The sequence below is a fragment of the Puma concolor genome, chromosome D2 (assembly GCF_028749965.1).
Source record: "Puma concolor isolate L17-30 chromosome D2, mPumCon1.1.hap2, whole genome shotgun sequence".
NCBI classification, from domain to species: domain Eukaryota; kingdom Metazoa; phylum Chordata; class Mammalia; order Carnivora; family Felidae; genus Puma; species Puma concolor.
The window spans coordinates 33,645,082-33,671,368 of record NC_141677.1 but is presented as its reverse complement, the minus strand read 5'-3'; the positions used below and the strand labels follow the sequence as shown (position 1 = coordinate 33,671,368).

General features: G+C 56.6%; 1 protein-coding gene across 1 annotated transcript; it reads left to right on the top strand.

Annotated features, from left to right (window-relative positions):
- On the top strand, positions 1 to 26,214 carry SPOCK2 (SPARC (osteonectin), cwcv and kazal like domains proteoglycan 2). The gene is made up of 11 exons (XM_086679938.1): positions 1 to 500; positions 14,136 to 14,144; positions 14,486 to 14,531; positions 14,773 to 14,887; positions 16,169 to 16,283; positions 18,078 to 18,192; positions 18,539 to 18,655; positions 19,127 to 19,345; positions 20,698 to 20,760; positions 22,160 to 22,297; positions 22,425 to 26,214. The coding sequence occupies exons 1-11, from the start codon at positions 309 to 311 to the stop codon at positions 22,568 to 22,570; spliced, it is 1,275 nt and encodes a 424-aa protein (XP_086536064.1). The 5' UTR covers positions 1 to 308; the 3' UTR covers positions 22,571 to 26,214.
- Positions 26,215 to 26,287: the final 73 nt, after the last annotated feature.

The following is a 26,287-nucleotide window of genomic DNA, read 5'->3' as shown; positions in this document are numbered from 1 at the left end:
TATGATGATGTCAAACGTGATGCTGATGCTACAGTTACAGACACGGCCCCTGCTGGCGCAGCCTCTCTGATTTTCTCTCCCTCTCCGCGTCCAGCGCTGGGCTTTTTCAGACAAGTGCATCTCCTAACCAGGTCACATTTCAGCCGCGACCCACTATCCGTCTGTCACCGGAGTCAGACCGCAGGAGGAGGGCGGAAGAAGACGACGGCGTTTGCTTCTCCGACCGCGGGGTGGGAGGAAGGACATTAAAATACTGCAGAAGTCAAGACCCCCCCCCCCCCCCCCCGCCCCGAGGTCCGACCCTGACCATGATGCGCGCCCCGGGCTGCGGGCGGCTGGTGCTGCCGCTGCTGCTCCTCGCCGCGGCCGCCCTGGCGGAAGGCGACGCCAAAGGGCTCAAGGAGGGCGAGACCCCCGGCAATTTCATGGAGGACGAGCAATGGCTGTCGTCCATCTCGCAGTACAGCGGCAAGATCAAGCACTGGAACCGCTTCCGAGACGTAAGTCTGCAGGGCCGCGAGGGCCGGGGGCGCGGGTCTGGGAAGGAAGGCTCGGAGCAGAGCCCCGGGCGCCGGAGCGGCGGCTGCACGTCGCAGCGACCCGCTCCGCAGCCCGGGCGGCTGACCGCACCGAGAGTAAACAACGTGCACCCACCCGGCTCCCTCCGGCCGTCGCCGGGACGGCTCGGCGCCCCCTCCCAGAGGCCCCCGGGCCCAGGACCCCAAGCCCGGCAACCACCCAGGGCGAGTCCTGGGCAAGGAGTTGCTCCAGGGGCCCGCGCTCCAGACGCTGTCTCCACTGCAGGCCGGGCGCGGAGAGGGGCGCGGGATGCAATGGGGGTGCAGGACGGGAGGGTGGGGGCCCCGGCTGCGGCTGAACCCCCGACCAGCTCCCCTTTTTTTTTTTTTTTTTTTTGGTGGCAAAAAAAAGGAGGCCCCCCAGGCCTGCCCCCAGCCGGGTGGATGCTGCAGGCTCCACATACGGGGCACTGCAGAAGGGGCAGGTCTGGGTGCGGCCGGGAAGGTAGCATCATCTTGTGCGAGTGCCCTCTGTTCCCACCTTGGGCTTTGGGGGAGGGAGGACAGAGGGGAGAGAGACCTTGGTTGGGGCTTTGAGTTGGGGTGGGGGGGGCGGGGGGGGTCCTAGCAATCCTCATTAGGCGACATGGTGAAAGGCGTGTCCATGACTGGGGGCGGGTGACAGCAGTCGAAAACAGCCGAGCCCACCTTTGGGTGGCCACCAGAGCCAGGTCTGGGGTCCCCATGTGCAGGGTGGCGCGAACTCATGGAGGCTGGTTTTCCAGGACCAACCTTTCGTGGGGGAGCCGGGCCCAGAGTAGGTAGCGGCTCCCATCCAGAGGGAAGACTGCGGAGCCCGGTGGCCTTGAAAAACCAGAGGGGAGGGCGCAAGAGCTGGGTCTGGGGTCTCTTCGCGGACGCCTGCCCGAACCCTGGCTTAACCTTGGGCCGAACTTAGCCTGGTGGGGGTTGGGGAGGCGGCTGCGGACTCGCTGGCGCTGGCGTTGCTGCAGCACTTTGTTTACGGGCACCTGTAGATCGGAGGGGAAACCAGAGGCTGCGTTCCCAGAAGGGGGAAGTTGGGGAGAGGGGGGCGGGGGCGGAGAGCAGAGGGCGTGGCTGGGACCCAGAGAAGGGGGGGCGGGGTGTGAGGTGGAGGATGGGCCCGGATGCAGATGCACCAGAGGAGAACGCTGGTCCTGGCCACCTAGTGCTCTCAGATGCCTCTAATATGACCCCGGTTCTTGCTTTTCATTTGCCACATTCCCTCATCAGACCCACCTGGTACAACACTGACCACACCGGTGACCTTTCTCATCTTCTCTTAAATTGTGCATGTCCAGAAGTTCCTTAGAAATGTGTTTAAAACACACATGCTTCATATGATCTCCAGCCAAATGATGGAAAGAGGCAGAGATAAGGATTTTTTTGTTATGGTGAGAGAAGTGCCAGTTTCTCTACAAAGTCTAGGGTAGGTTGTAATTCATCAGAAAGAATCGCATTCAGCCAGGTGCTGGGGCAGAGTGGCCAGGGGCCCCAGAGCAGGCAGTTTGCCCCTCCTACGGCTGATCCAGCCAAGGGAGGCAGGACCCTCAGCGAGGGCTTTTCCGAGGCCCCTGCAGGCCCAGCACAGATTAGCTGCAACCGCCTGCCGCTGCCTGGGAAGCAGCCCCACAGCGGCGGCAGCAGCAGCGAGGGGGCGGCCGCAGGCTGGTCCATCCCAAATCCACGTGTCACCGGTCCAGGCCTCCCTCTGACTCGCTGGCTGTTTGATCTTCCAAAGTGAGACTGGTGAAGGTCAGAGGGAAAAGAAATGCTTAATCAGAACAGTAAAGGTGTAAAAATAAAGATGCCTCCCCATCTCCCTTCCTCCACCTGCTTCCAATAGCCAACTCTGTAGGTGAGGATAAATGACTGACTGCTTGGCCCCCTGACACAAGGCTGCCCACCTGTCTCCCTGTACTGGTGCCAATCACTTCCTCCTTCCTCCAATGCTTATCACAGGAAAGGCAGCAGATTTGAAATTCTGCAGGACCTGACCCCATAGGGTCCATGGAAAGCTTTAGGGCATGTATTAATTTGGGTGGCCTCAGGCTTTTATAGTGTCCTCTAAAACACCTTTTAAGGTAGCCTTGGCTTTGGGAAGACAGAATCAGGGAGAGGAGGACAAAGAAAGCTGGGCAGGAGGGTCTGGCTCTGGAGTTCCACTGGCAGCTTCTGCAGAAGGGTAGGAGGCTGCTAGCTCAGAGCCACTGCATTGCACAACTCTAGAGGTGCCACAGTATGAATGGCTCCCCCTGGAGTTGTGCAGTGCTCAGACCTTCCACAGGGACTGTGCCACCACTATAGACTCTTCTCATCCCTCCTCTGTTAGTAGAGGCCCCGCTTCATACTCTAAAGCCTGAAGGCCCTCTAGTTGTTCACAGTAACATAGGGCTTTATATACCTTTCATCAGGCCAGCTTTCCTGAAAATATGCCCCTTGGATCCTCAAAGGATCCTGGCATCGACAGGTCGAACCAGAACCTAGTTCATAACCACAAAATGGCGCAGCCCCCCCCCCCCCGCCCCGTTTTCCCTCAGTAGAAGGGAAGCAAGCCGGAGGAGTGGAATGTTGTTGGGGAATAGGATGGAGGAGTCAGTACGGAAGGTGAGGGACAGGTCTCATTAAATGCTGTTGACTGAACTGAGGGGAGAAGACTCAGGGAATCACATGGAAGAGGTCAGGAGGATGAAGAAGAGGAAGAAAGCGTGGGCAGTTGCTGCAACATAGAATTGGCCTGAGCTGGTTAGAAGGGAGTTCAGTTTCGCATTCTTTCTCTGAGCGCTAGGATTATAGGGAGGCAGGATTTACCAGCAGAGTAATCCTCGCCTCCAGTGGGTGCAGGGCTCTCGCATCCTGTGCTTGGGTAGATTTCCTCTAATGCCCAGTGCCTTGCTGCCAGGGAGGAGAGAACGTCATGCCAGAGGAGAGGAGGAGGTTGGGATCTAGCTGTGCTCTACCCTAGGCAGGCCTGGGCTTTTCAGAGGCTTGCTCCCCAGTGCTATTATCTCCAGATTCCCTCCCTGCAGAACTGGGTGGGATTTGACTACAGGTCTCGGAATAGAGCATCCAAGGCCTCATAGATAGAGATGGACACGTGAGAGGAGGCAGGCCCATTACACAGCATTCTTCCCGGCGGGCTCCAAGAGCCTGGCTGGGCAGCACTGAGTGTTCTTTTTCTTCTTGGCTCTTCTCTACTTTGTACTCCACCTCCATTAAACTTTAATGATATTTATGGGCGTCTAGCACAGTGCTCGGCCCCCAGGAGGCATGCAGTTAACTAACATACCTTGAATCACCGATTGTGGTGAGTGCTTACATCTGCCAGTCCCTGCAGTAAACACTTGATCTGCATTGCCTCTCGTGCCCCTCAACAACCCGTGAGCTATTTATCATTTCTTTATGATGCACCCATTCTATGGTTGAAGAAACGCCCCCTGCACAGAGAAGTTAAGGAATGTAACTTACCCAGGGGTTGAATAGCTGGTAAGTGGTAGAGCTGGGATTTGAATCCAGGTCATCTGATTAAAATCTGCTTTTAGGGAAACTCTAGGCCTAACCCTTAGTGAAAAATGGGAAGAAAGAAGTCTCCCCTAGTTTGTGCCCTGTGAGCCTTCAAGGTTGCCCTGGGCTGGAGCCGCTCCTCCTAGAAAGAGGGGGGCAAAGCCCTCAGTGTCTTCAGTAGGCTGCCACCAGCCTGCTCCCCACCCCATGACCTAGTGAGACCCGAAAGGCCGCTCTCTATCCAGGAGAGGCAGGAATGCAGTATGCTAGGAGAGCTCTGGCCTGGGAGTTGGAAAGCCCGGGTTCAGGTTCTGACGCTGCCACTGGCTGGCCAAATGATGCCAGGTCCGTCCCATCCCCTCTCTGAGCTTTGGTTCAGGCTGGGAGGCTAAAACGAATGTGTAAGCATGGAGGCATCTTGTCAGAGGGCTGCAGGGCACCTGTTTCAGGCACTCTCCAGCCCCGTCGAAAACTGCCAGATGGATCATCATTTCTGTGCCCCCGTCCCCATGAGAAAGACTTTGATGTATGCTCACTCACTCACTCGTTCGCTGCAGATCTGAGCACCAACCCTGTGCCAGGGGCTTCACCTGATCCTGGGAGTTGGCTCGGGGAAGTCATGCCTGCTGGTTACTCATGATTCTCACAGTTTTATGACCACCAAGTAAGCCAGTAACAGGTTTTAGCCACAAAGGGGCTCCCTTATCACCACCCCTCTCCTCTCCCCACTCCATACACCTAAATCGATGCAAGTGTGGGAATGAGCTGCACAGGTGTTTGTGAATAAGTGTGGGTGTGTGAGAAGAACCCCAAACTGGGTCAGAATGGATTCCATAATTGGGATTTGGGGATGGGAGGGTAGGTCCTTTCCTGGCCTCCTTCTGCATTCTGATTTTGAATCCTCTCCCAACTGGAGGGGCTGGCATCTCCTAGAGCCGCGTCAGCATGGTGAGGGGCACTTGAACACCCGGCGGGGCTCCAAGCCTTGGGAAGAGAGGGAGAGAAGAGCACTCTTTGCCTGGAGAGGCTGTCGTATGGTCCTCTCATCTTCCAGGGAGGCTAAAGAGGGTGGAAGATCAACACCACCCCCTCCCATTCTCCAGAAGGTCAGAAGTCTGTCTAGAGGAGCAGAAGAGTGCTATCCTGCCCCAAGGGCCCAGGGAGAACACTCAGCCTGTCTTCCTCATGGGAGGACAGAACTAGCTTTGTGACCTTGCGAGAGCTCCTTCCCGTTTCTAGCCCTTGATTTTCCCATTGGTTTAATGGGCTGGCTAACAGAAGCATCTACAGAGCTCTTATCATTCTTTGAATCTAGGAGGGTGGCACCAGAGTCAGTCAACAGCCCCTTCACCCGAAGACGTACCCCACCCACCCCCCTCCGCCTCTCCCACTAGCTGGGCAGCACAGTCTTTGGGTTGAGGGAAGGGATTTTCTCTTTGCTCCAGAGGAAGTATCTGTGACCAGAGCAGGGTAGGGTTTGCATTAGCCAGAGACAGAGAAACCTGAGAAATGGGGCCTTAATGATATCTTGGGGCAAATACCAGGAGGTAGTCCTACGCCCCTGTGTATGTTTCCCTGCAGGTATAACATGGGTCTTCTTTGGGCTGTAAACAGGGAAACTGTATCCCTAGGCCTAGGCCTGGATACACCGCTGTACCTCACCTTGGTGGGCAGACCTAGGCCCACCTACAGGCTGTGGGGTGCTGTGGTTCTCGACATGCGACAGCCTCTTAGCTCCTAAGGGCTCAGCCAGAGTTCATTTGTGGGCATAGCCCCTTCCTCAGGCTTCCCCCGGTATTTATTGGTCATAAATTCATTTGGCACATGTTGGCACTGCCTCGCGATATCACCTCCACTGTGGGCTTGTATCTCAAAAGTCCTCCCGCCAGCCTTTTTAATGTGTGTTGATCACGTTCCTCTCACGGTTAAACTCCTGAGGGCAGCATCTGGGGACAGACTACTTGCACACCTTACCCCCCTGTCCTCCGGGGGGCTGTGCACACAGTAGGTGCTCAGTGTAGATGTATGCATTGTGGAATGTGCCAGAAAGGATCTCAGCTAACTCGTCCTGTGAGCCACCCTCCTCACCGTCCTCTCTGGGTAGCAGCATGGTGGGTGCTGGGGCTCCGGGCTGAGCCATGTTGCTTATCTGGGGAGCTCTCTTCCTCTTTCTGGACCCTGGAAGGTTGAGGCAGTCCAACTAGAACCCTGGCACCCTGACTCTCCAATGATTCATTTGGAGGAGAAGGGAGTGCATGATGCCTTGAAGGAAGATTGTCCTTCAGCCCCTGTGTCTGTGGGCCTGGACCTGGCTGATGCCAGCCTCGCCCTTTCAGCCTCCTCCCCATCCTCAGTATGCCTCCAGAGCAGTCCATCCACCTGTCAGACCCGGGAGCAGCTAAGCACAGGACTCTCGCAGGCAGGGCACAGGTTCCCCTCGGCAGGGCCTCCTGCCCCCCCGCCCCCCCCAGCTCTCTTCCCTGACATCAGAAAAGATGTCAAGGCTTCACTCAGCTAGAAGGATAAGCCAGGCCTGGCCAGGGTCTTACCTCTACCTGAAGGACACCCTCTGGCTCTTCCCCTGCTCCCTTGTTCCCTTGTAGGAGTCTGAACTTCAGGCTCTTTCCCCTCTATTCTCAGAGCTCTCAGCTTGGAAGAGCTGGGGGAGCAGAACCATGGAGCCTCAGTGGCTCTAAAGCACAAGCTCCCACATTTTACAGATGGAGACGCAGACCCAGAGAGGTGCAGGCACCTGAGAACCCCTCTCCCCTCTCAGCCCGTGTTCTTTCCTCACACCATGCCTGTGTTTCCTCGGGGAGTAAATCCTGTCTCCACTCATGTTCCAGAAGGGAAATCGAGGTCTTGAGGCAGCTCAGAATAGAATTTCCAACCCCCTCTCCCTTGCACCCCGCCCCCGTCCTCTCTGCCCTTTATGGACCCCTGGGGCTGCCGCCTAGAACCAGAAACCCAAGGGCGGGGGTGTGGCTGTGATGCCCAGAGCAGTGGAGAGGTCAAGCCCGTGGAGTGCGGGCAGGGGTGCTTGCATACCTGCGGCCAGGTGGAGCCCTTGGCATGCTGGGAGTGATAAGCACATTTTGGCCCTGCAAGGAAATTCCTCCAAGGGGAGAAGGGGTGGAGGCCGAGAGTCTCACAGATGCCTGTCTCCTTCTGTTTGCTCAGGCAGAATACGTAGCCCCTGCCACTCCCTCTGAGAGAGGAACAAATATTTAATGACTGCTCCTGTTTTCACAGCCTCCACAGGGCAGGCACTGCCCCCTCAAGATGCCTCCTGCCTGGGTATGTGACGCAGGAGTCGGTATTCGGCTGAGAAGGAGCCTAGGTGGCCCGCACTGGGCCCCTCCTCACTCCTTTCTGGGTCCCTCACTCAGTGCTCCTCTGGCTGTTTGTAGGGGTGGGGGGCGGTGGGAGGAGGCCCCAGCCACAAGTGCCCCCCCCACCCCCACCCCGGGCCTTCTCCTGGGGACTGGGCTTCATCGGAGGCTCCCTTGCCTGAGGAATGAGGCAAAAATAGTGCTGGGCACCGGGCCTTTTGGAGGTTGAGAGGGGCCTGGCCCACTTACATTTTTAGAGGTTCTTGATCTATTAAAAAATGAAGAAATGCCCTAACAAGGTTACAGAAGTTGTGCTGTGTTTAAAGTCTCACGATGAACATCTTTCTGTCCTGTTCGTGTGCCTCTGTGCCTCTGCCTCGTTTGGTGACAATATCCAAAGTCTATATTTGAGGCCCCCCCTGTGACCGTGAGACCCAAAAGCGCCTCTGCCCCCCTCCACTCCCACTGGAACCCTGGCTTCAGTGGTCCTGTTTCGTGGCTTTTGAAAGTGCAGTGCTCCGCAGTTTCTGAAGTCCTCTGAGACGTTGCACTGGGTCCCCCTGCAGCTCAGGGTGGAAGGCAAGGGAGCCTGCCCATTTTACGGACACAGAGGTGGGCTACGGGGAGGGCAGTATTCCAGCAGGCTGTCTTGCTGGCAGTCAGAGGCCAGGCCAGGCGGGAGCCCAGTGCCCTGATTCCACGTTGGGGGGAGGGGGGGGCGTCAGGCTCCCCATCACACTCTGATGCAAAGAGACAGGTGGAGATTTGCCCAGGTGCTTTTTAGCCCAATACATCGGGGCCCCGGGGGCTGCTCTTCTTCTGCTACATTCACTGTTGTGTCCCGTCTCCCTCACCAGATGGAGAGGCTGGGAGAGATTGGGTTAATTCAAGCTGTGAAGTGAGCGGGTGATTTGGGTGCTAATTAAAATGACAGGAAGTAAACAGCGCTTGGAAACACCCAGCATGCGCCCCCTAAGCCCGGCTAGGCCTGCGCACATACCACCAGCTCTCCCCCAGCTTGGCACAGTGGGCCCTGTCTCCATGGCAACCGAGCTGAGCCGCAGAGATCAAAGCAGGAGATGGGTTAGCTCCAAACCAGCAGAACCGGGGGCTTATGAAGGGGTTTGTGGGAAGCGCCTGAAGAAGACCGGGTCCAGGTGTCTCTCCCCACCCTTGCCAGCCCCTCCTCTGGCTACAGGACTCCCCGTCTAGGGGTTGAAGCGGAGCTGGTGTGGTGGGAGGAACCATCCATGAGCTGGGATTGGGCCTGGCCTGGGACTTTCCTCACCTGCTAAAGTTTATGGGTTTACGGAGCCGTATGGAGTCCTGGTTAGGGGCATGGATTCTGGAATCCCAGTTCTGGGGGGTGGTGGGAGGGGTGCCAGTACCCTGCTGTGCAATTGATATGGGATCCTGCGTAAGTCACTTAACCTCTCCAAGCCTCGATTTTATCGTCTGGAAACAGGGATAATAATAGTAATTTTCTCTCAGGGTTGTTGGAACGAGTAAGTACCTGAGCCGATGATATAAGGTGCTTAGCACAATGCCTGCCAAGTGGTAATTGCTGAAAAGATATTAGCTGTTATTAGCAGTATTTTTACTATGTGCTAGGTGCTGGGCATAGACAGATGACTTTTATAAGGTGTCTGCCCTCAAGGAACTGGCCATCTAAATAAAGCAGAAGCAAGGGCATCCCTTGGTGTAACTGTACCAGCTGCAGTTGGCCCGAAGGAAAACTAGCTATGGGGCCAGGTTAGGGAAGATGATGGCCGAGTCGGGCTTTGAAAGAAGAATAGAAATCCTGGGGGCGGATGCAAACACACATCCCACTTGGGGAAGGAGGCTATGCCGAGGTCGGGCCATGCTGAAGCATCGGCTGAAAGGACATGGGGCTGGCGTAGCCAGGAACAGATCGAGAGAAGGCTTTCTTCTGTAGGTGACCGGGAACGGTGAGGATTTTTAAATACAGTATTTATTGTAGTTTTTTCCCTTCATTAGAAAGTAAAACATGTTCACTGGGGTGCCTGGCTGGCTCAGTTGGTTGAACATGTGACTATTGATTTCGGGATTGTGAGTTCAAGCTCCACATTGGGCATAGAGCTTACGTAAAAAATTAAAAAAAAAATTAAATTAAAAAGAAAAAAGTGGGGCACTTGGGTGGCAAAGTCAGTTAAGCATTCCATCTCTTTTTTTATTAAAAAAACTTTTAAATGTTTATTTATTTTTAAGAGAGAGGAGCAGAGAAAGAGAGAGAGAGAAAGGGAGACACAGAATCTGAAGCAGGCTTCAGGCTCTGAGCTGTCAGCACAGAGCCTGACACGGGGCTCAAATCATGACCTGAGCTGAAGTCAGACGCTTATCCAACTGAGCCACCCAGGTGCCCCAAGGCATTCCATCTCTTGATCTCAGCTTAGGTCTTAATCTCAGGGTCATGAGTTTAAGCCCCAAACTGGGTGTGAAGCCTACTTAAAAAAAATGTTTTGGGGCGCCCGGGTGGCTCAGTCGGTCGAGCGTCTGACTTCAGCTCAGGTCATGATCTCACGGTTCGTGGGTTCGAGCCCCGCGTCGGGCTCTGTGCTGACAGCTCAGAGCCTGGAGCCTGTTTCAGATTCTGTATCTCCCTCCCTCTGCCCCTTCCCCGCTCATGCCCTGTCTCTCTCTGTCTCAAAAATAAATAAACATTGTTTTTAATGTTTTTAAGTGAAAAAGAAAAAAAAAAGTAAAACATGTTCACATTGTAGAAATTTTGGAAACTTGGAAAAAAGCAGAAAGATGCCAAAATCCTTTGTATTCCTATCCCCCAGAGCAAACCATGTTAACGTTTTGCTACGAATCCTTTTTACCTACTAACCTTTAGGATTTTTTTTCAAAATGAGAACGAAGTATACATTCAGTGAAGAGTTTTAAGGAGGGAGAGATGTGGTCAGAATTGTGTCTGGAAGGACCCCTGTTGCTGTGGCCGTGTCGAGGACAAACAGTGGGAGACCCGCCGGGGACGTGGCAGCGACTGAGGCTGGGGTTGGCAAGGTGGGACAGGGGCATGGTGGGGAGGAAGGCAGGCTGGAGACAGCGGGTGGGGTGGACAGGATGTGCAGATGATAAGCATGGCCTTTGCCTTGCTCTCGTAAACTTGGCGAGGGTGTCGTGATGTGCACGCCACGGGAGAAGGCGGAGAGCCCGGGTTCCCGTGAGTCAGCCTGTGCCTGGCGCACTGAGCATCTGCTTTGTGTGTGGCGCCTTCAGAGGGAGGGAGTAGCTGCTCTTTTTCCTCCCCGAGGCCCTACGTTACGGGCGACAACGCCAGAGGAGATGAGGACAGCATTAGACCCAACGTGCAGAGCTGGAAGGACCCTACCTCGGAGAGCTGCTCAGCACCAGTGAGGGCTCTACCAGAGCCAGCCCACCCATACGGGCATTTTAACATGTTCGGAAGGTGGTTCTGATGCGCAGCCATTGCTGAGACCCACATGGCACAGAGGAGGACCCTTAACCCCGAGGATGCTCAGGGAGCCAAGCTTAGAGCAGTCTCCGAGCCCAAAGGCCTCCCCACCTCTTCTGCACCCCCTTCTCAGTGCAAGACTGTTCCTCTCTCAGTGAGCGAGGCCTCGCCTACGCACGTCGGGTCGTCCGAGGGGTCCTGACTCGGCTGTTCCTCTGTCTTCTGGCCCTTGGCTGGCTGCCCTGCCTCCCTGGGCCTCAGTTTCCTCCTTTTTAATGGGGTTGATCCTATTGGTCCTGCCGGTTTCCCAGGATCGTGAGGGTAGAAGGAAGACAGTTACATGAAACTATTTGGAGAGGACGTAATTTGAAAGCACCATGAAATACAAGTCGTGGTGCACTTGTACATTCCAAAAGTTCTTCCACAGGCCTGCTCTGTGCTGAGCACCGCTGGGCGCAGGGGTGGTCACGGCTGCTGAAATCAACCGGGTAAAATAGATGTGCTCTTCCTTTGCCCAGAAATGTGGATCTCAGCCCAGGACCCACCTTCCCTCTGGCCTGGCCCTCGCTCCAGAGCACTGGGCAGGGGCTCTTCGGAATCCTTGTTTCTCAGGGGAGGACATGATAGATCAGCAGCAAAGCCGGGACAGCACCAGGCCCCCTGTTTCCTGAGACGACCCTAGTGCCTTTATGAGGCCATTTGTCACAACTGCTAATAAGCCCACTTGGGTGCCATAAATAGACACCATTGCACTGAAAGGCATTATTCACACTTACCAACAAACACCTCCTTTTCAGCGTATAGATTGTGCCAGCCCACACCCAACCTCAGGGTCCCCTGAGTATATCCCTGGGCTCTGCCCCTGTGCCACCCACAGGACCCCATCACCCTTCCCCAAGGGATGCCCCAGGGTGATTCTCCTCACACTCCACTGGTCTCTGCTGTCCCTGGGGGCTGGGGGGAGAGCTCTGTCTCCTCACTTGCAGGGGCTCCTCATGGGACCTCTCCCTGCTCCTTTTCTGCTCCTCTGCCCAGAGTCCTTGGTCTCTTGTTCTGCTGTAACAGCTTTTATTAGTTGAGTGCTTTCTGGACACCGAGCGCCCCTCAGACACCATCTTTAATCTCTGAGTGGTCCCAGGAGATGGGTGCTGGGCTCCTAAAGGTCAAGGCGCTTGCCCAGGGTGTGCTGCTAAGGGGAGTATGGGGACTGTGTGACCCTGGGGCCCTCTCTCTTTCTCATCCCCCTCTCTGGCTGGCGGCTCCCACTCTCCTGGGAGCGAAGGCTGCTTAGACATGGGCGGCGGGCAGGAACAGGCAGAGTGAAGGGTACGGAGAGAGAGAAGGGTACAGAGGAGATGGACAAAAATGCACAGAAACACCCATGAAAGCAATACAGGTAGCACAGAGCTAGCACAGCCAGGCCCTGGTGGGGAGAGGTCTGCTGGTCTCTCTCCCTCCCCTTCCCCCCAGCCCCCCCTCGCCTTCTCTGTCTGTGTGGAAGAGGCAGGAGGGCCAAGCCCGAGGGAGGGCCTTGGCACCCAAGTGGGAAAACTGGGGGCTGCTCACAGAAGTGGGCTTTGTTAACCTCGTTTCTCGATAAAAACCATCTGGCATGGGGTGAGCTGCCTCGAAGTGTCCTTGTTTCCTTGCACACCCAGCATGCGCTGTTACCTACACGTGTGTGCCTGCGAACACACGCTCACAGACGGGACCTGCACACCAGCACATACACACGCTACAAATGTGTGCCTGCGAGTGCGCACGCGTGCACCCAGGGCCCTCGTGAATGCACGTGCGTGTGCAGAAGCACATACACAGGCATACACTTGGCCCCGGCCCCTTCCTGGCCTTCGCCCAGGAGGCCGTGTCGGTAAGGGCCCTCGCCCCTACCCGGTGCCCTGATGCTTGGCAGCTTCCAGAGTCAGTGGCCTCAAAGCCCTGGGGCTTTCAAAGCACTTGTGGGTGCTTGTTGCTGCCTCCATGTAGCTGCCCTCTAGTGCGGGAACCCCATGCCCTCTTCTCCAGGCCTGCCAAGGGTCTGGCCCCTCCCCACCCGCACCCCCACCCCGCAGCGTGGCCTCTGTCTTCCATCCCTGCACAGCTCTGATCTTTGGGTGGATGGGACTCAGGAGGAAGGGTGCGGCTGCACGTGGCTTCTCATGCCCCTTCGCCCCCCAGCTCCAGAGCCCCATCCAGAGGAGGCCAGCAGCTGGCTCCGTGATGTTGCCAGCCTGCAGTCCCAAGAAGCCGTCTCCCCACCTGCCTGCCGGAGCTTCCACCAGGAGCGCCTTGGGAGCTGTTTGCTGGTTTCAGCAGCTGCCTCTGCCCCACAGGGGCTAGTGGGGAAACCGAAAGGAGTTGGGGATTTTGTGCCAGTGAGCTTAGGCCGGGCGGGAGCTGCTCTGCCTTGGCCACAGTAGGATCCGTGGGCCCAGGGAGGCCCTTGTGGCTGGAGCAGAGTGAGGGGCTATCTCCCTGTGCCTTAGGTCTTGGAGACTGTGTGCTGTAGCCAAAAGAGAGGTCTGTGCTGGGTGCAGGAGACCTGATTCTAAGACAGTGGGATCTGGGATGGGTCATGTCCTGTCTCTGGGCCGTCCAACCTCTCCTGCAAATAGAGGGGGCTCGGCCAGATGACGTCAGAGGGCTTTTTCAGGACCCTGGAATCTGAGGATTTGCAGCTGGACCAGGGTAACCAAGGAAAACATTGACATCAGGAAGGACCACAGCCCCCCTTTCTCTCAGTGCACCATCTAAACACTACAGGAAAGTCAGAACTTGAGTGAAAACAGTCTCTGTGCAGTGGAAGAGAGGCCCTCCCTCTTGCCCCACTCACATGGTGGCTGGTGGCAGGGGAGGGGACTACCAAGGGAAAGACCCTGGCTGAGGGAGAGAGTGGCATTTCTGGGACACTTAGGGCACAGTTGTGAGAATCACTGGTCCTGGGCACTATGGGTCCCTTAGACATCTGTCTGATGGTCAGGCCAGGGCAATGGAGAGATGGGGCCTTGCCCTTTCAAAGCCTCACCTCTAGTGGTCCTAAAGGCAGCCCTGAGTGGGCCCAGGCCTTAAGCTCCCTGTAGTGAAGACATAGGAATACTGTCCTCCAATTGAAGGCCATAGAGCTTAGAGAACTGTATAGTAATCAAAGACCATTGCCCAGCACCCACGGTCACATGATGAGGCCTGAGCGCACTGGGATCACATGGTCTAAGGGTGGGCATCACACTAAAATCCCCATCTCCCCTTCTCTCCTCCTGCTCCATTTCCCGTGATCTGCTGCTGCTGCTTCCGGATCCCCAGGAGGTAGAGGTAAGTACCCCCCAGGGTCTCTCTGTGGTCTCTCTGCAGCCCTGCACCCCACCCTCCTCTCCTTTCCCTCTGCACCCTCTCCCTGCACCACCCAGCATGGGATGGAGGGGTAAAGAATATAAGGGAGAGGCCGGAGGGATTCTGGAAATGGGTTTGGGGGGATACAATTCTGGGAGAGGCAGCTAGCAGGGCCCGGGTCTGGGCAGCCCCTGGGGTGACAGCAATTAGCTTGGGGGAGCAGTGTCCCAGCCCTCTTCCCTCTTGGCCCTGGAGTTGAGCCTCGCCTCTAGGATGTAAATTTTAGCCCTTCCCTTCTTCCTTACCCCTGTGTCCTTCCTTAGGATGACTACATCAAGAGCTGGGAGGACAATCAGCAAGGAGATGAAGGTAATGTGCCCTTCCCAGGTGAGGGAATATGACTGATACTCCTGAAGATAAGAGGGCACATCCCGACCATGGCCTTGCGGGTTCTGTGGCATCCAGGCCCTGATGGCAGTTGAGCTGAGGAGCTCTGGTTATCAGGACTACTGGAGAGAGGAGCTTCCCAGCTCAGAAGTGGGGCTGGGGTCCCTGGGCTTTCTGGCATTGATTTCTAGGTGACCTATATTCTGGCCCTGTGTCCTTTCAGCCCTAGACACCACCAAGGACCCCTGCCAGAAGGTCAAGTGCAGCCGTCACAAGGTGTGCATTGCCCAGGGCTACCAGCGGGCCATGTGCATCAGCCGCAAGAAGCTGGAGCACAGGTGAGGGGCTTGGGGAGGTGGCGGTTCTTGGGGCATTGCTTAAATAGCAAGGGCTTGCCTGATTGTCTCCTATGTGGTAAGTTATCTATTGCTGCAAAACAAACTTCCCCAAAACCTAGTGCTTAAGACAACAAATGTATTATCTCACATGGTTTCTTAGGGTCAAGAATCTAAAAATGGTTCTGTTGGGTGGTTCTGGCTCAGGGTCTGTCATGAGGTACAGTCAAGATGCTGGCTGGGGCTGCATCATCTGAAGGCTGGATTGGGGCTGGAGGATCCACTTCCAAGCTTGCTCGTGTGCCTATTGGTTCTAGTCATACGGACCTCTCCATAAGGATGCTTGAGTGTTCTCACAACGTGGCAGCCGGCTTCCCTAAGTGAGGCATGTAAAAGAGAGAGAGAACAAGGAGGAAGCCACAATGTCACTTATGATCTAGTCTCAGAAATCATGCACTGTTACTTCTGCTACTTCTCTTTATCAGGAGTGAGTCTCTAGGGGAAGGGAATTAGACTCCATCTTTTGAAGGGAGAGTGTCAAATAACCTGTGGACATATTTTAAAACCACCACACTGTATGAGATCAATCACCAAGCGGTGTGGGACTCAGGGAAAGTCATATCTCTTCTCTGGGACTCAGTGTCCACATCCATAAGACAAGTAGGTTGGTCCAGATGGCTTAAGATTCCTTCCAGCTCTGACATGCAATGACTTAATGAAATATTTACGGTTGTAGCTTCTGAGGCTTGCAGAGGAGGGAAAGGTATTAGCTCTGTCCCAAGGACAACACCTGCCAGGATCCAAGACCCCTGGAAAAGGTCCCATTTCCCTCCCCTTTCTCCAGGAATCCCGGTTTCTATGTGAACTCTTTCATAGAAGAGTTTGTAAATGTTGGTGAATAACTCAAAGACAGAACCCTTGGTGGCCAAACAAAACAAATCTATGGGCTAGATGTGGCCTGTGGGCCATCAGTTTGCAACCTCTGATAAATCTTGCAGTCGGCCCTGGGGTTGCTGCCTGAAGGCCCTGTTGGACTCAGTGACCACAGGAAAGGGGAAGCCGGGGGTCTGTCCCCTGCCCGGTTGGCTCCACCCTTATAAGCGGGAGGAGGGTCTAGCTGGGGGTGACGGGGAGGGTGGGCCGGGGCAGGGAGGAGGCCACATGTGCTACAGATTGCAAGGGCTAGCTTCTTGTTAGAACCGGTCTCTCGAACCTTCCCTTTGCGTGTCCCTCTCTCATTTTTGCCTCCATCCCTATGCCTTCCCCACCCCTGTCCTCCTGTAGGATCAAGCAACCTGCCCTGAAGCTCCCTGGAAACAAAGACACCATCTGTAAGCCCTGTCACATGGCCCCGCTCGCCTCCGTCTGCGGCTCTGACGGCCACACTTACAGCTCAGTGGTGAGGACCCCAGGCCCCGGGTGTGGGGGTGGGGGTGGGGGGTTACACCTGAAGCCACAGGGAGCAGAGAGGACGACTCGACCAGGGCCTCCTCTGGGGCTCCCGGTGCTGAAACAGAGCCGGAAGTGCTTGGTTGGTGCATTAAGTGTGGCTGACCATAGAAGGGTCACCTGAGCCCTGGGCTAGGGCTGCCTGAGAGTCCCAGCCAGACCCTGCCCCTGGCCTTAGGCAGATGCAGGTAGGCAGTGGGGCTTGGAGGACATAGGTGGTCAAGTAACTGCAAGTCAGAGTAAGTGAGGTGAGGTCCTCAAGAAAGTACCCAGGGCTCTGGAACGAAGGAGATGTGTCATCCAGTCGTCAGGGGTGACAGATAGATCTTTCCACAGGCATATTCCCACCTGGAGGGCATGGTGTTCACTAGCAAGCACCAGGCACTCTGGGGCAGGAGGAAATAATCCTCCATGAGACAACCCTGTGGGAGGGAGTGGCGACGGTTGGGGGGGGGGGGGGGAATGGATCCCTACCTTACAGGATTTCTATGTGGGTTAAATGAGACCTTTGTGAAAGCATCTTATAAACTTTAAAGTACCATAGAAATGCAGGTGCTCGCTGTGACTGCTTCTGCTAGGGACCAGGAGGTGGTAGTTGCTTGGTTTTTGGAGGGCACTGTCAGCCAGGGTTGGGTTCTTGGGCTTAGGAACCCTTTTGGGGTGAGATGCAGATTTAAGAGTCATGCGCTATGGGTGCTGATTGAAGCTGGGGAGGGGTGAGGCCGCCGGGAGAGGAGAAGGAAGAGAGAGAGAATAAGCCAGAGGCTGAGGGCAGAAGGTACACTGAGGAGGCGGGAGGGATACAAAGGATCCCAGTGAGCTGACAGAGGGAGGGGGTGGAGGACAAGAGTGCTGTTGCACAGCCCAAGGACAGAGCAAGATTTGGGCAGGAAGCTGTGGTCTGAGGGTCATGGCGGTAAATAGTAAGGAGGGAGAGATCATCAGGACGTCAGGCTTGCATCCCAGCCCCACGGCCTTGGACACATTACTGGGCCTCTCTGAGCTTCCATGTTCTCTGCTGAGCACGAGAGACAGAATTCCTCCCTCGCGGAGCTGGGAGAGAATCTAAAACACTATGACCGCTTCTTAGTAGCCATCATCTCACGGGGATAAGCCAGACACGACAAAGGAAAACACTTTCAGGGCCAGGAGTGGATGCGACCCTCTCCGAGGCTGGCTTCAGCAAACAGCTGTGGCAGAGGGTTTTTAGTAAAGGCCGGGGGAATTAGCAGATGTTAGCAGATAGCTGGCAGCTTTTGTCCAGAGCTGAGCAAAGCCCCCCGGAGGTAACTGTGCAAAGACCACTGAGGGAGGGGCCAGCAGTCAGTTCCCCAGGGACTAAGGGACTGTGGTGAGAAGGAAGATAGGCCAGAAGGCAAGGAGGCAGTGGCAACAGGCAGCTAAATAGAGGGGTGTGAGGGGACGGGGTTGGGGGTACGGGGAGACTGGTGTCCTGGGAAAGATAACTGTGCAGAGAGATTAAGCTAGTGCAGACCAGCGTTCATGGGAGCCTTTGAATCCCTGGGAGGCCCCTTCCAGGGCCTTCAGCCCCCTCACACTGTGGACCTGTGGCTTCCCAGAGGGACCAGCAGGGCTAGCCCTCCAGGCTATTCATGGGGACTGTCCCTCCTGTCAAAAATGGGGAAGGCAGCTGTGGCTGCCTGGTAGGCTGGAAGGACCCCCAGCTACAAGGACCCACGGGTGAGCCCTGCCATCACGCAGCCTGACCTTTCTTCCCGTGCAGTGTAAGCTGGAGCAGCAGGCCTGCCTGAGCAGCAAGCAGCTGACCGTGAGATGCGAGGGCCCCTGCCCCTGCCCCACAGAGCAGACCTCCCCGTCCACCACCGATGGCAAGCCAGGTAATGAAGAGTGCTGGGCCACAGCCAGGCTGGGGGAGGCCTCACTGCCAGCGTCTCCTGGGACGTCTCCTTCAGGGCTCAGGGATGGCCAGAGCAGGAAGGGAGAAGTGGCAAAAACAGGGACCTGCGGGGCTGGGGCGCTTGGGGCTCAGGTATAGGGAGCAGGTGCTGTGTGTTCTCAGTGCCAGGGACTGCAGGGGGGAGGAAGATGAGGGGCGATTTCTCCCCTTCCCCCTTGACCACTGCGCACCCTCTGGCCTGTCGGGCAGCATCCCAAAGTGAGATCGTGCTGTGCTTCGCCCCCACCTTCACCCCTGCCCGTTTCTCCCCCTCCTACCGACTACAGAGACCTGCACAGGTCAAGACCTGGCTGACCTGGGGGACCGGCTGCGGGACTGGTTCCAGCTCCTTCATGAGAACGCCAAGCAAAATGGCTCTGCCAGCAGCGGGGCCAGCCTGGCCGGTAGTACAGAAGCTTCTTGCTGTGCCTGGGAGGGGGGAGGGCAGTGGGGAGGCAGGGGTGCACTGAGCCAGCCTGCCTTGTGCTACCTCCTGCCAGACCCTGAGCCTCAAAAAGGGCCTAACCCTGGAACAAGGGGAGGTAGGCTGCAACTTGGCAGGAGGGGTTCAGGTTAGCAAATAGGAAGAACTTCTCAACGAGTGTGGAAGGATCTCAAACCCTGAAATGGGTAGCCACGGGAAGGCGGGAAATTCTCTTCCCTGAAGGGCTCCCCAAACAGGGTTTTGAATAGCTCAGGTATAGTCCTGTGTAGAGGCAGGGGGACTGACCTTCGGCCGTTCTTGAGTGTCTCACTCCCACGGTTACAATCTGAGCTGCCCTGACCCTTCCCCTGAATAGATGGAGAAGGGATGGGTGGACAGATGGATGAAATGGCTTACCTTGAGCGTGACCTAACCGTGGCCTTCTCCCCAGGGCTGGACAAGAGCCTGGGGGCCAGCTGCAAGGATTCCATTGGCTGGATGTTCTCCAAGCTGGACACCAGTGCAGACCTCTTCCTGGACCAGACAGAGCTGGCGGCCATCAACCTGGACAAGTACGAGGTCTGCATCCGTCCCTTCTTCAATTCCTGCGACACCTACAAGGACGGCCGTGTCTCCACCGCTGAGTGGTGCTTCTGCTTCTGGAGGGAGAGTGAGTGTGGCGCCTCGCTGGCCCCGGCCCCCTGCCCCCCTTCCAGCTCACCTGCCTCCTGCTCCCTCCAGTGCCATGTCTGTCAGAGCCCGGGAAACCAATGCTTTAACTCCATTCCTTGTCAAGCTCCTCGGTGATCCGGATTTTGTGGGTCCTGGAGCACATGCCCTTTGGGAAAGTAAAAACTACAAATGTCAAATTTCCAAGCCTCCTCGGGGCCTTGGAGGGAACTGATGGATCCTAAAGCTGAAGCCATATTGGCTTCTTTAGTGGTTCCACTTCTGGGAGTGTCTCACATTATTTGCTCCCAGTCTGTGATCGTGTAGGTGACCATCAGCCTTAGAGATAGGACATCATTTGCTAGGTTTATATATTCGGAACCAGAGCTGGACATGTGCTTAGAGGTCACCGAGGCCAAGTGGCAACCATCACCAATGGGGAAACTGAGGTTCCAACGGGTTGGCTGACCTGCTGGCCTGGAGGTAGGGAAGGCCCTGGTGCTCTGCCTCTGGTGTTCTGCCTGGTTGGTGGGAGTTCAGCATCCACGGCCTGAGGCCAAGCCTTCCACTAGGGCTCCACCATAGGCCGGTTTGGGACTCTGGGCCAGTCACTGAATCTTTCCAAATTCAGTTTCTTCATCAGATCTAGGAGACTGTTGTGAGGGTGAATGGAGAAAATCTGCGTGCAGAGCACCGTGTAAATCACAAATCCATCTGCCAGAGTGAAGTGCCTCGATCACTTTTAGTGGCCCTCCTGCCCAGTCTTCCTGCTCTTTGCCTTGCCCCAGCACATTCACCTTCCAGGCCTGGGAAACTCACTCTGTCGGTCCTATACAGCAGCCTCCTTGGGTAGGAGGCAGAGAATGATCTCATTTTACAACCAGCCAGGCCTCTAGTTGGGAAGGGCTAGGGACTTCTCAATGTCACAGGCAAGTTAGACTTGGCTGCTGTTATTCTCAGGCTTCTGTTTAACCTTGGGCCTTTCCCCTTGGGGAATCTGTGCCTTCCACCTCCTCTTCTGAATCCTGCACCCTGATCCCATGAGTTCCCAGCATCCTCAGAGAACCCCGGGCCTCTTGGGGCACCATGGCCCATGCCACAGCCAGGGAATGGCCTCCCCCAGTTGGAGTCTCCATGCTTTTTTTTTTTATACCGAAGAGCCCCTTTGTCAGTTTTCAGGACCTTAGAGGGATCAGCGCATTCCACTACCACTGTGGGGCTTCCCCAAATCAAAGCCTGGGTATTTTCATCTTGTAGAGCCTCCTGCCTGGGCTTCTAAGCCTTGGGGGCCTCTCGTGAGTCCCACGAGCACCATGGGATGGCCCCCAGCAGAGGCTGCTTTTCTCCCCACAGAGCCTCCCTGCCTGGAGGAGCTGGAGCGCATCCAGATCCAGGAAGCTTCCAGGAAGAAGCCAGGTGAGGGGGTTCAGCTGGGCTCAGAGAAGGAGGCAGGGGAGGGCCGCCCCGGGGACCCCCTGAGGTGCAGGGACTCCGGCTCCTGGGCATTATGGAAGACATTGAGCCCAGAGGAGGCCCTGGCCTAGGAAGACAGGAAAGGGAACTCCCTTCCTGTTCTTATCCTCGTGGTGGGACAGGGTCTCCCAACCAGCCCCTCAATAAGTGTGTTTTAAGCACTAATTTTGTGCCCATACATTCTGGAGCTGGAGGGTGGGATACAGAAGGTTCAATTCATTTCAGCAGGGGTATGTGCAAAACTCAGATGAGCCCCGTCCATAGCAGATGTTCACGTAGGTAGCAAATACTTAGGCGCCAGCCCTAGAGAGACGGCAGTAGACCTGGCCCAGGTGATGGGCAAAACAGACTTGGTCCCTGGCCTCATAAAGCACACAGGTTACTTGGGAAAACAACACACAATTGACACACCAAAAAGATAGCACTACCGACTGTAGCTTGCAGAAGTATGGTGCCAAGGGAGAGCACAGTGGGTAGAAATTAGCCTGGGGATCTGCAAAGACCTCTGTGGGGAGCCGATCTTCAAAGGAAGACCTGAGGGATGAGAATGAGCCAGCCCAGGGTGGGGAAAAGCTCAAGGATCTTGGGAAACAGTGAGAAAGGCGCCCCCACGGGCGGATGGTGGTGGCTGAGGGGACAGAGGGCCCAGGGGCAGATCCCTTGGGGCCCCATAGTTAATTGGGCCCATGGCATCAGTGCCCATGGGACCAAGTGCTGGAACCACCCCACGAAGCCTTGTTGACCGAGAGCCCAGTGGCCTTTGGGGACGGGTGTCAGTGCTACTTCCTCCAGGAAGCCACGCTCTTTCCTGCTGGCAGCACCCCATTCTGGTCTGTGTTCCCCGAGCGTGCTCGCTGGGCCTCCAGGTGCCCATCCTGTGGTGCCTGGAATTGTCATTTCTACGTGGGTCTCACCCGCATGCCCCAAGGGGCAGAGTCTCTGTCTGGGTCGGTGCTCTCAAGAAGAAGTCTGTTGAGTGGACAGAGGAGGCGCACTTCTAGAGCCTGAGGGAAAACGGGTGGGCCCTGAGGCTGAGGGGAGAAGCCTGGGCACTGCCGGAGAGGACAGCCAGGCTAGAGGAGCTGCTGCAGGATATAGGGGGTGTTGAGCACTGTGACATCAGGGAGGCGGATTTTCTCGGCCCCCGTGAGTCGAGCCAGAAGAAATGCTGGGCGTCCCGCCCTGGACGTCCGGCCTTGTCGGGTGGCTGGTACCTGGGGCGGCTGGGCTCTGGTGGGGTCTGGACCCTTGCCGCTCACGCCCAGGGCTCCAGGGCCACCTCTCCAAAGAGCTCACACCCCAGCGCGTCTGCTCTGACCCTGCCGGGCCCTGTCACCTTCAGGAGTCTTCATCCCGAGCTGTGATGAGGACGGCTACTACGAGAAGACGCAGTGTGACCAGAGCAGTGGTGAATGCTGGTGTGCGGACCAGCTGGGCCAGGAGCTGCCAGGCACGCGCGTCCACGGCACCCCCGCCTGCGGTAAGGGCCGGGCGGCAGCATGGGACCCTCTGACCTGCACCTGGGAGGGCTTGTGGGGCGCCCGCCAGCAGGGAGGAGGGCTGGCCGGCGGGGTCCTGACCCGCCCCTCGGCTCGTTCACTTCACAGACGAGATCCTGAGCTTCTCAGGGGACTTTGGGAGTGGTGTCGGCTGGGAGGACGAGGAGGAGAAGGAGACAGAGGAAGCAGGCGAGGAGGCCGAGGAGGAGGAGGGCGAGGCGGGCGAGGCGGACGATGGAGGCTACATCTGGTAGAGCCGTGGCAGGCCAGGGTGCCGACGGCCGGGGGAGACGGGCCAGCAGAGACCTGGACAGAAGCGGGCGGCTTATGAATGGATCCAGAAAATACAGTGGAAGGACCCTGGCTCCAACGGGGAGGACTGGGTGTGTGTGTGAGTGTGCATGGCACGCGTGTGGCACGTATGGCCAGGACGTGTGAATGTGTGTGTGTGTGCGTGTAGCATGCGCCGACAAACGTGTCCTTGGTCCCCGCTGCTCCAAAGACCTCCTTGTAGCTGTTTTCTTTCCATTTACTGTTGGTTTTAAATACACATCCACACACGTATACCACAAGGTCAAAATCGATGAAATGAGATGCTTCCTGCCGCGTCCCAAGCCCCATTCGGGCCCGTCCTGACACCCTTGGGTTGCCCTACCTGGGGTTCCTTGTCTTGATTGCTAATCTTGGCTCAACCAGCCCTGCCTTCTCCTACCCTTGCCTGCCCTCTCCCCCCCTGCTTTTTAGGGGTCCCCACTGCAGAGGGGAGGGAGGGCGGGGAGCTGTCTGCTGTCTGAAGTCCTCCTAAGGCTGGGCCAGTTTGGCTGTGACACTCCCGCCACCCTCAGATGACGTGGGCTGGGCCACCTACTACAGTGAGCCCTTTCTCTTCACCGGGTTCCCTGGCTCTGGAGAAACTCCCCTCTCCTAATCCAAGCCTGAGTGACCGAGGGTGGCTGAGGCGGAGAGGCAGGGGCAGGGGGTGGCCTCGCCAAGCTGCTGGGCGGGGAGCAGAGTGAGGAGGAAGGAAAAGGGGCCCAGGGTGAGTCTGCCTTTGCAGATCTGGCAGGAGCTCTGAGAAGTGGAGGCAGGGTAGCCCTGAGAGCCAAACCCCGGAGCAGCTGGGCCCCTCTCCGTGAGCCTCAGGTGGGGGCCTGGTCTGGGCTGCTCCCTTGGAGGCGGTGGGCAGTGGTTACGCAGGTGGGTTCCGCCTGGCGTTGTGCCCCCGGTCCGCTCCGGGAGCCTGAGGATCAGGCAGCAGGTGAAGAGGCCGGGTCTTGGCCAGGTGTGCACCCACCTCCTCTCTGCCCCCTTAATAAATGCTCCTCTCCCATCCAGGCCAGTGGAAAGGGCGTTCCTGAGACCTGGGGAAGGAGAAGCAGAGAAAAGTTCCACTTGCCATGACTTTTCTCTATCTCTCCTTAAGACAGAGGCGCCAGGCCCATTTCCATCCCCTCTCCTCCCAGCACCAGGGGTTACCCTCTGACCGTTCTGAGGGTCCCCTGAGGCTGCTCTAGTGGAGGGGCTTCTCCGAGCTCTGAAGTGTTCAGAGGTTGTGAAGTCAGAGGGGATAGGACTGGGGCAACCAGAATCTGAAGCCATGCCTCCCTGTCCCCCCAAATCTCCGTATCAGGTGGGAGCCCGGATGGATGAAACCATGCCCCATGGCATGATGAAACCATGTTTTGTTCTAATCTGTCCCGTTCTCCCTGTTGAAGCAAATTCCTTAACACCTTTGTTGAAGAATTTCCAACCTGGATCTGGGCCTCTCATGCCCTTCTGTGTGCAGTGAGCACAGTGTGTGTGTGTGTGTGTGTGTGTGTGTGTGTGTACGAGAGTCTAGGGGCCGTCCCTGGGGGCCTGGGAGGTGAGGAGGGGTGCCTGTGTGCTGGGCGGGCAGCAGGTGTGGTGTCCCCCCGGCATGGCTCCCTGGGCAAGGCTCCAGCCTGTGCCTGCCAGCTTCTGCAGCATCTGCTGTGTCTGTCGGACCTCATGGAAGAACCTCACCTAGTCTGCCCCTTTTACTGCACCCCGGAATCGACATCTTCCAAGTTTTCTCTTGGGGAAAATAGTGAAACTGCAGTTAGCCCCATGAACCCCGCTTCTCATTCCACAGCACAGCAGCACGATTCTGGTCGTGAAGGTGTCACGCTGTTCCAGAGCCAGCCCCCACCCCCACCCCCGCCCCGCATCCCGTCTCCCTAGCCCCCTCCCTGTCCTCCCACCTTCTCCCTCTGGCCCCGGCTCAGTTCAGGGAACTGCCCTCTGCCCTCTGAGCAGGCCACCCCTCTCTCACTCGGAGCTACTTGAAGCTTCCCAGAGCTCTCGCTAGGCATGGAGTCTGTCTGTCTCTTCCCTCTGCCCCAGCTGAGGCTTCCAGAACTGTTGCTGGGAGTGGCTGTTGAGGAGGCTGGGGCGTTCCCCGGTGGGGACGGGTGGGGAGGAAGGGGCACCCCTGTCTCACTGTTGCCCTCCCCTCCTCGGGGCACGTGCTCTCTCTGTCTCTGGGTCTTCTGATTGTGCACGTTTCTTATGACCTTGTAAATATGTTGTAGAAAGAAAGCAAAAGGCGCTGAACTAGACCCTGGTGGGACTCAGGGGTCCCGCCTTGCCCTGTCTCTGAAGCCCCCACACTGCTTTTCACCCCACTCTCTGAGACTGAGGCCCCCCAAAGCTAGACAAAGCAGCTTGTTCCCAGTGGGTCGACAGCCTCCAAGTGACTTATCACACAAGCTGTAGGTCTTCTCGTGAACAAGGTTGCAAGGTGGCCCTTCCTTGGCTCCTCGGACTCATGCCCTTGACCGAGCTGCCTGCTACCGGCCCCTCCCATGTCCTTCTACTGGGATATCCTCTCTCCCCTAGGTTAGGCGGGCAGTGGCGTTAGGGCTCTGTTGAAAAGAGCTCAGTCAAAATTTAAGAGCAGTTTCTTGCCTGGCCCTGGAGCTGCCCTTGGCCACCCCAGGCGTCCTCACCCGTGGGCGCTGGGAGAGATAGGAACACCTAAGATGGGGGAGTTGGAGTTGGAGAGAACAAATGTGCCTTGAGAGACCACTCAGAGGGTTCAGGGTGATGGGGAAGGAGGCATGGCGTCCGAGCTCAGGAAGGAGGAAGAGGAAGGTGAAGTTGATGAGGGCACCATGGGGCATCATGACTGCCCCCGATTGTCCTGCTGGTGCTGTGACCAACATGTGGTCAGTGGTCACACTTCCTTCCCCACGCTGTCCCCCTGGTGTCAGTGGCCACCCCCGTACCTTTCATGAGCTCTGTCTGCTTCCAGCTTCACCTCTGAGTGGGTGGAGTCCATGGGACCCACGCCGGAACCTTCCATTTCACCAAAGCCTCACCTCAGCCCTTGGGGAAGACGAATGGCTAATGTACTGGCACCCAGCACCATTGTGAGGCTGTGGGCTGGCGGGGTGGGGGGGGGGGCACAGGGAAGAGACACTGGGGGCACAAAAAGAGATGGGAGACATCCCGAGGAAGTCCCAAGCAGAGCAAACTGCTTTATAGCCTGAAGCCTACTTAAATTGTGTTATGTGCAATAACTGAGCTTAGAGTTAAGAATTGTGTTCAAGTGCTTGGATTTCCGTCTGTATATTTAAGTGCTGAAATCGTATCTTTCAGTAATTTTAGATGTCTTAAAAAAATCGAAAAACAAAGTGTTAGACCGTGTGTGTGCATTGATGGGCACTCAAGCGTCCCGTGAGTCACCCCACCCTCTCCCTTTCCCCTGTGTCCCCAGCCCCTCACCCCCAGCACCCCCTCCACTTGGGGACCCCGCCTCGTGTTGTCTCTATCTGCCTATTACTCAGCCTAAGGAAACAAGTACACCCCACACATGCATAAAGGAAATCAAATGTTATTTTTAAGAAAACAGAAAATAAAAACTTTATAAACACCACCCACTGGCGATGTTCTGATTACTCTTCCCCTTGGCGTCATTTTTCACAAGAATGACATTCACAGATGCGGTC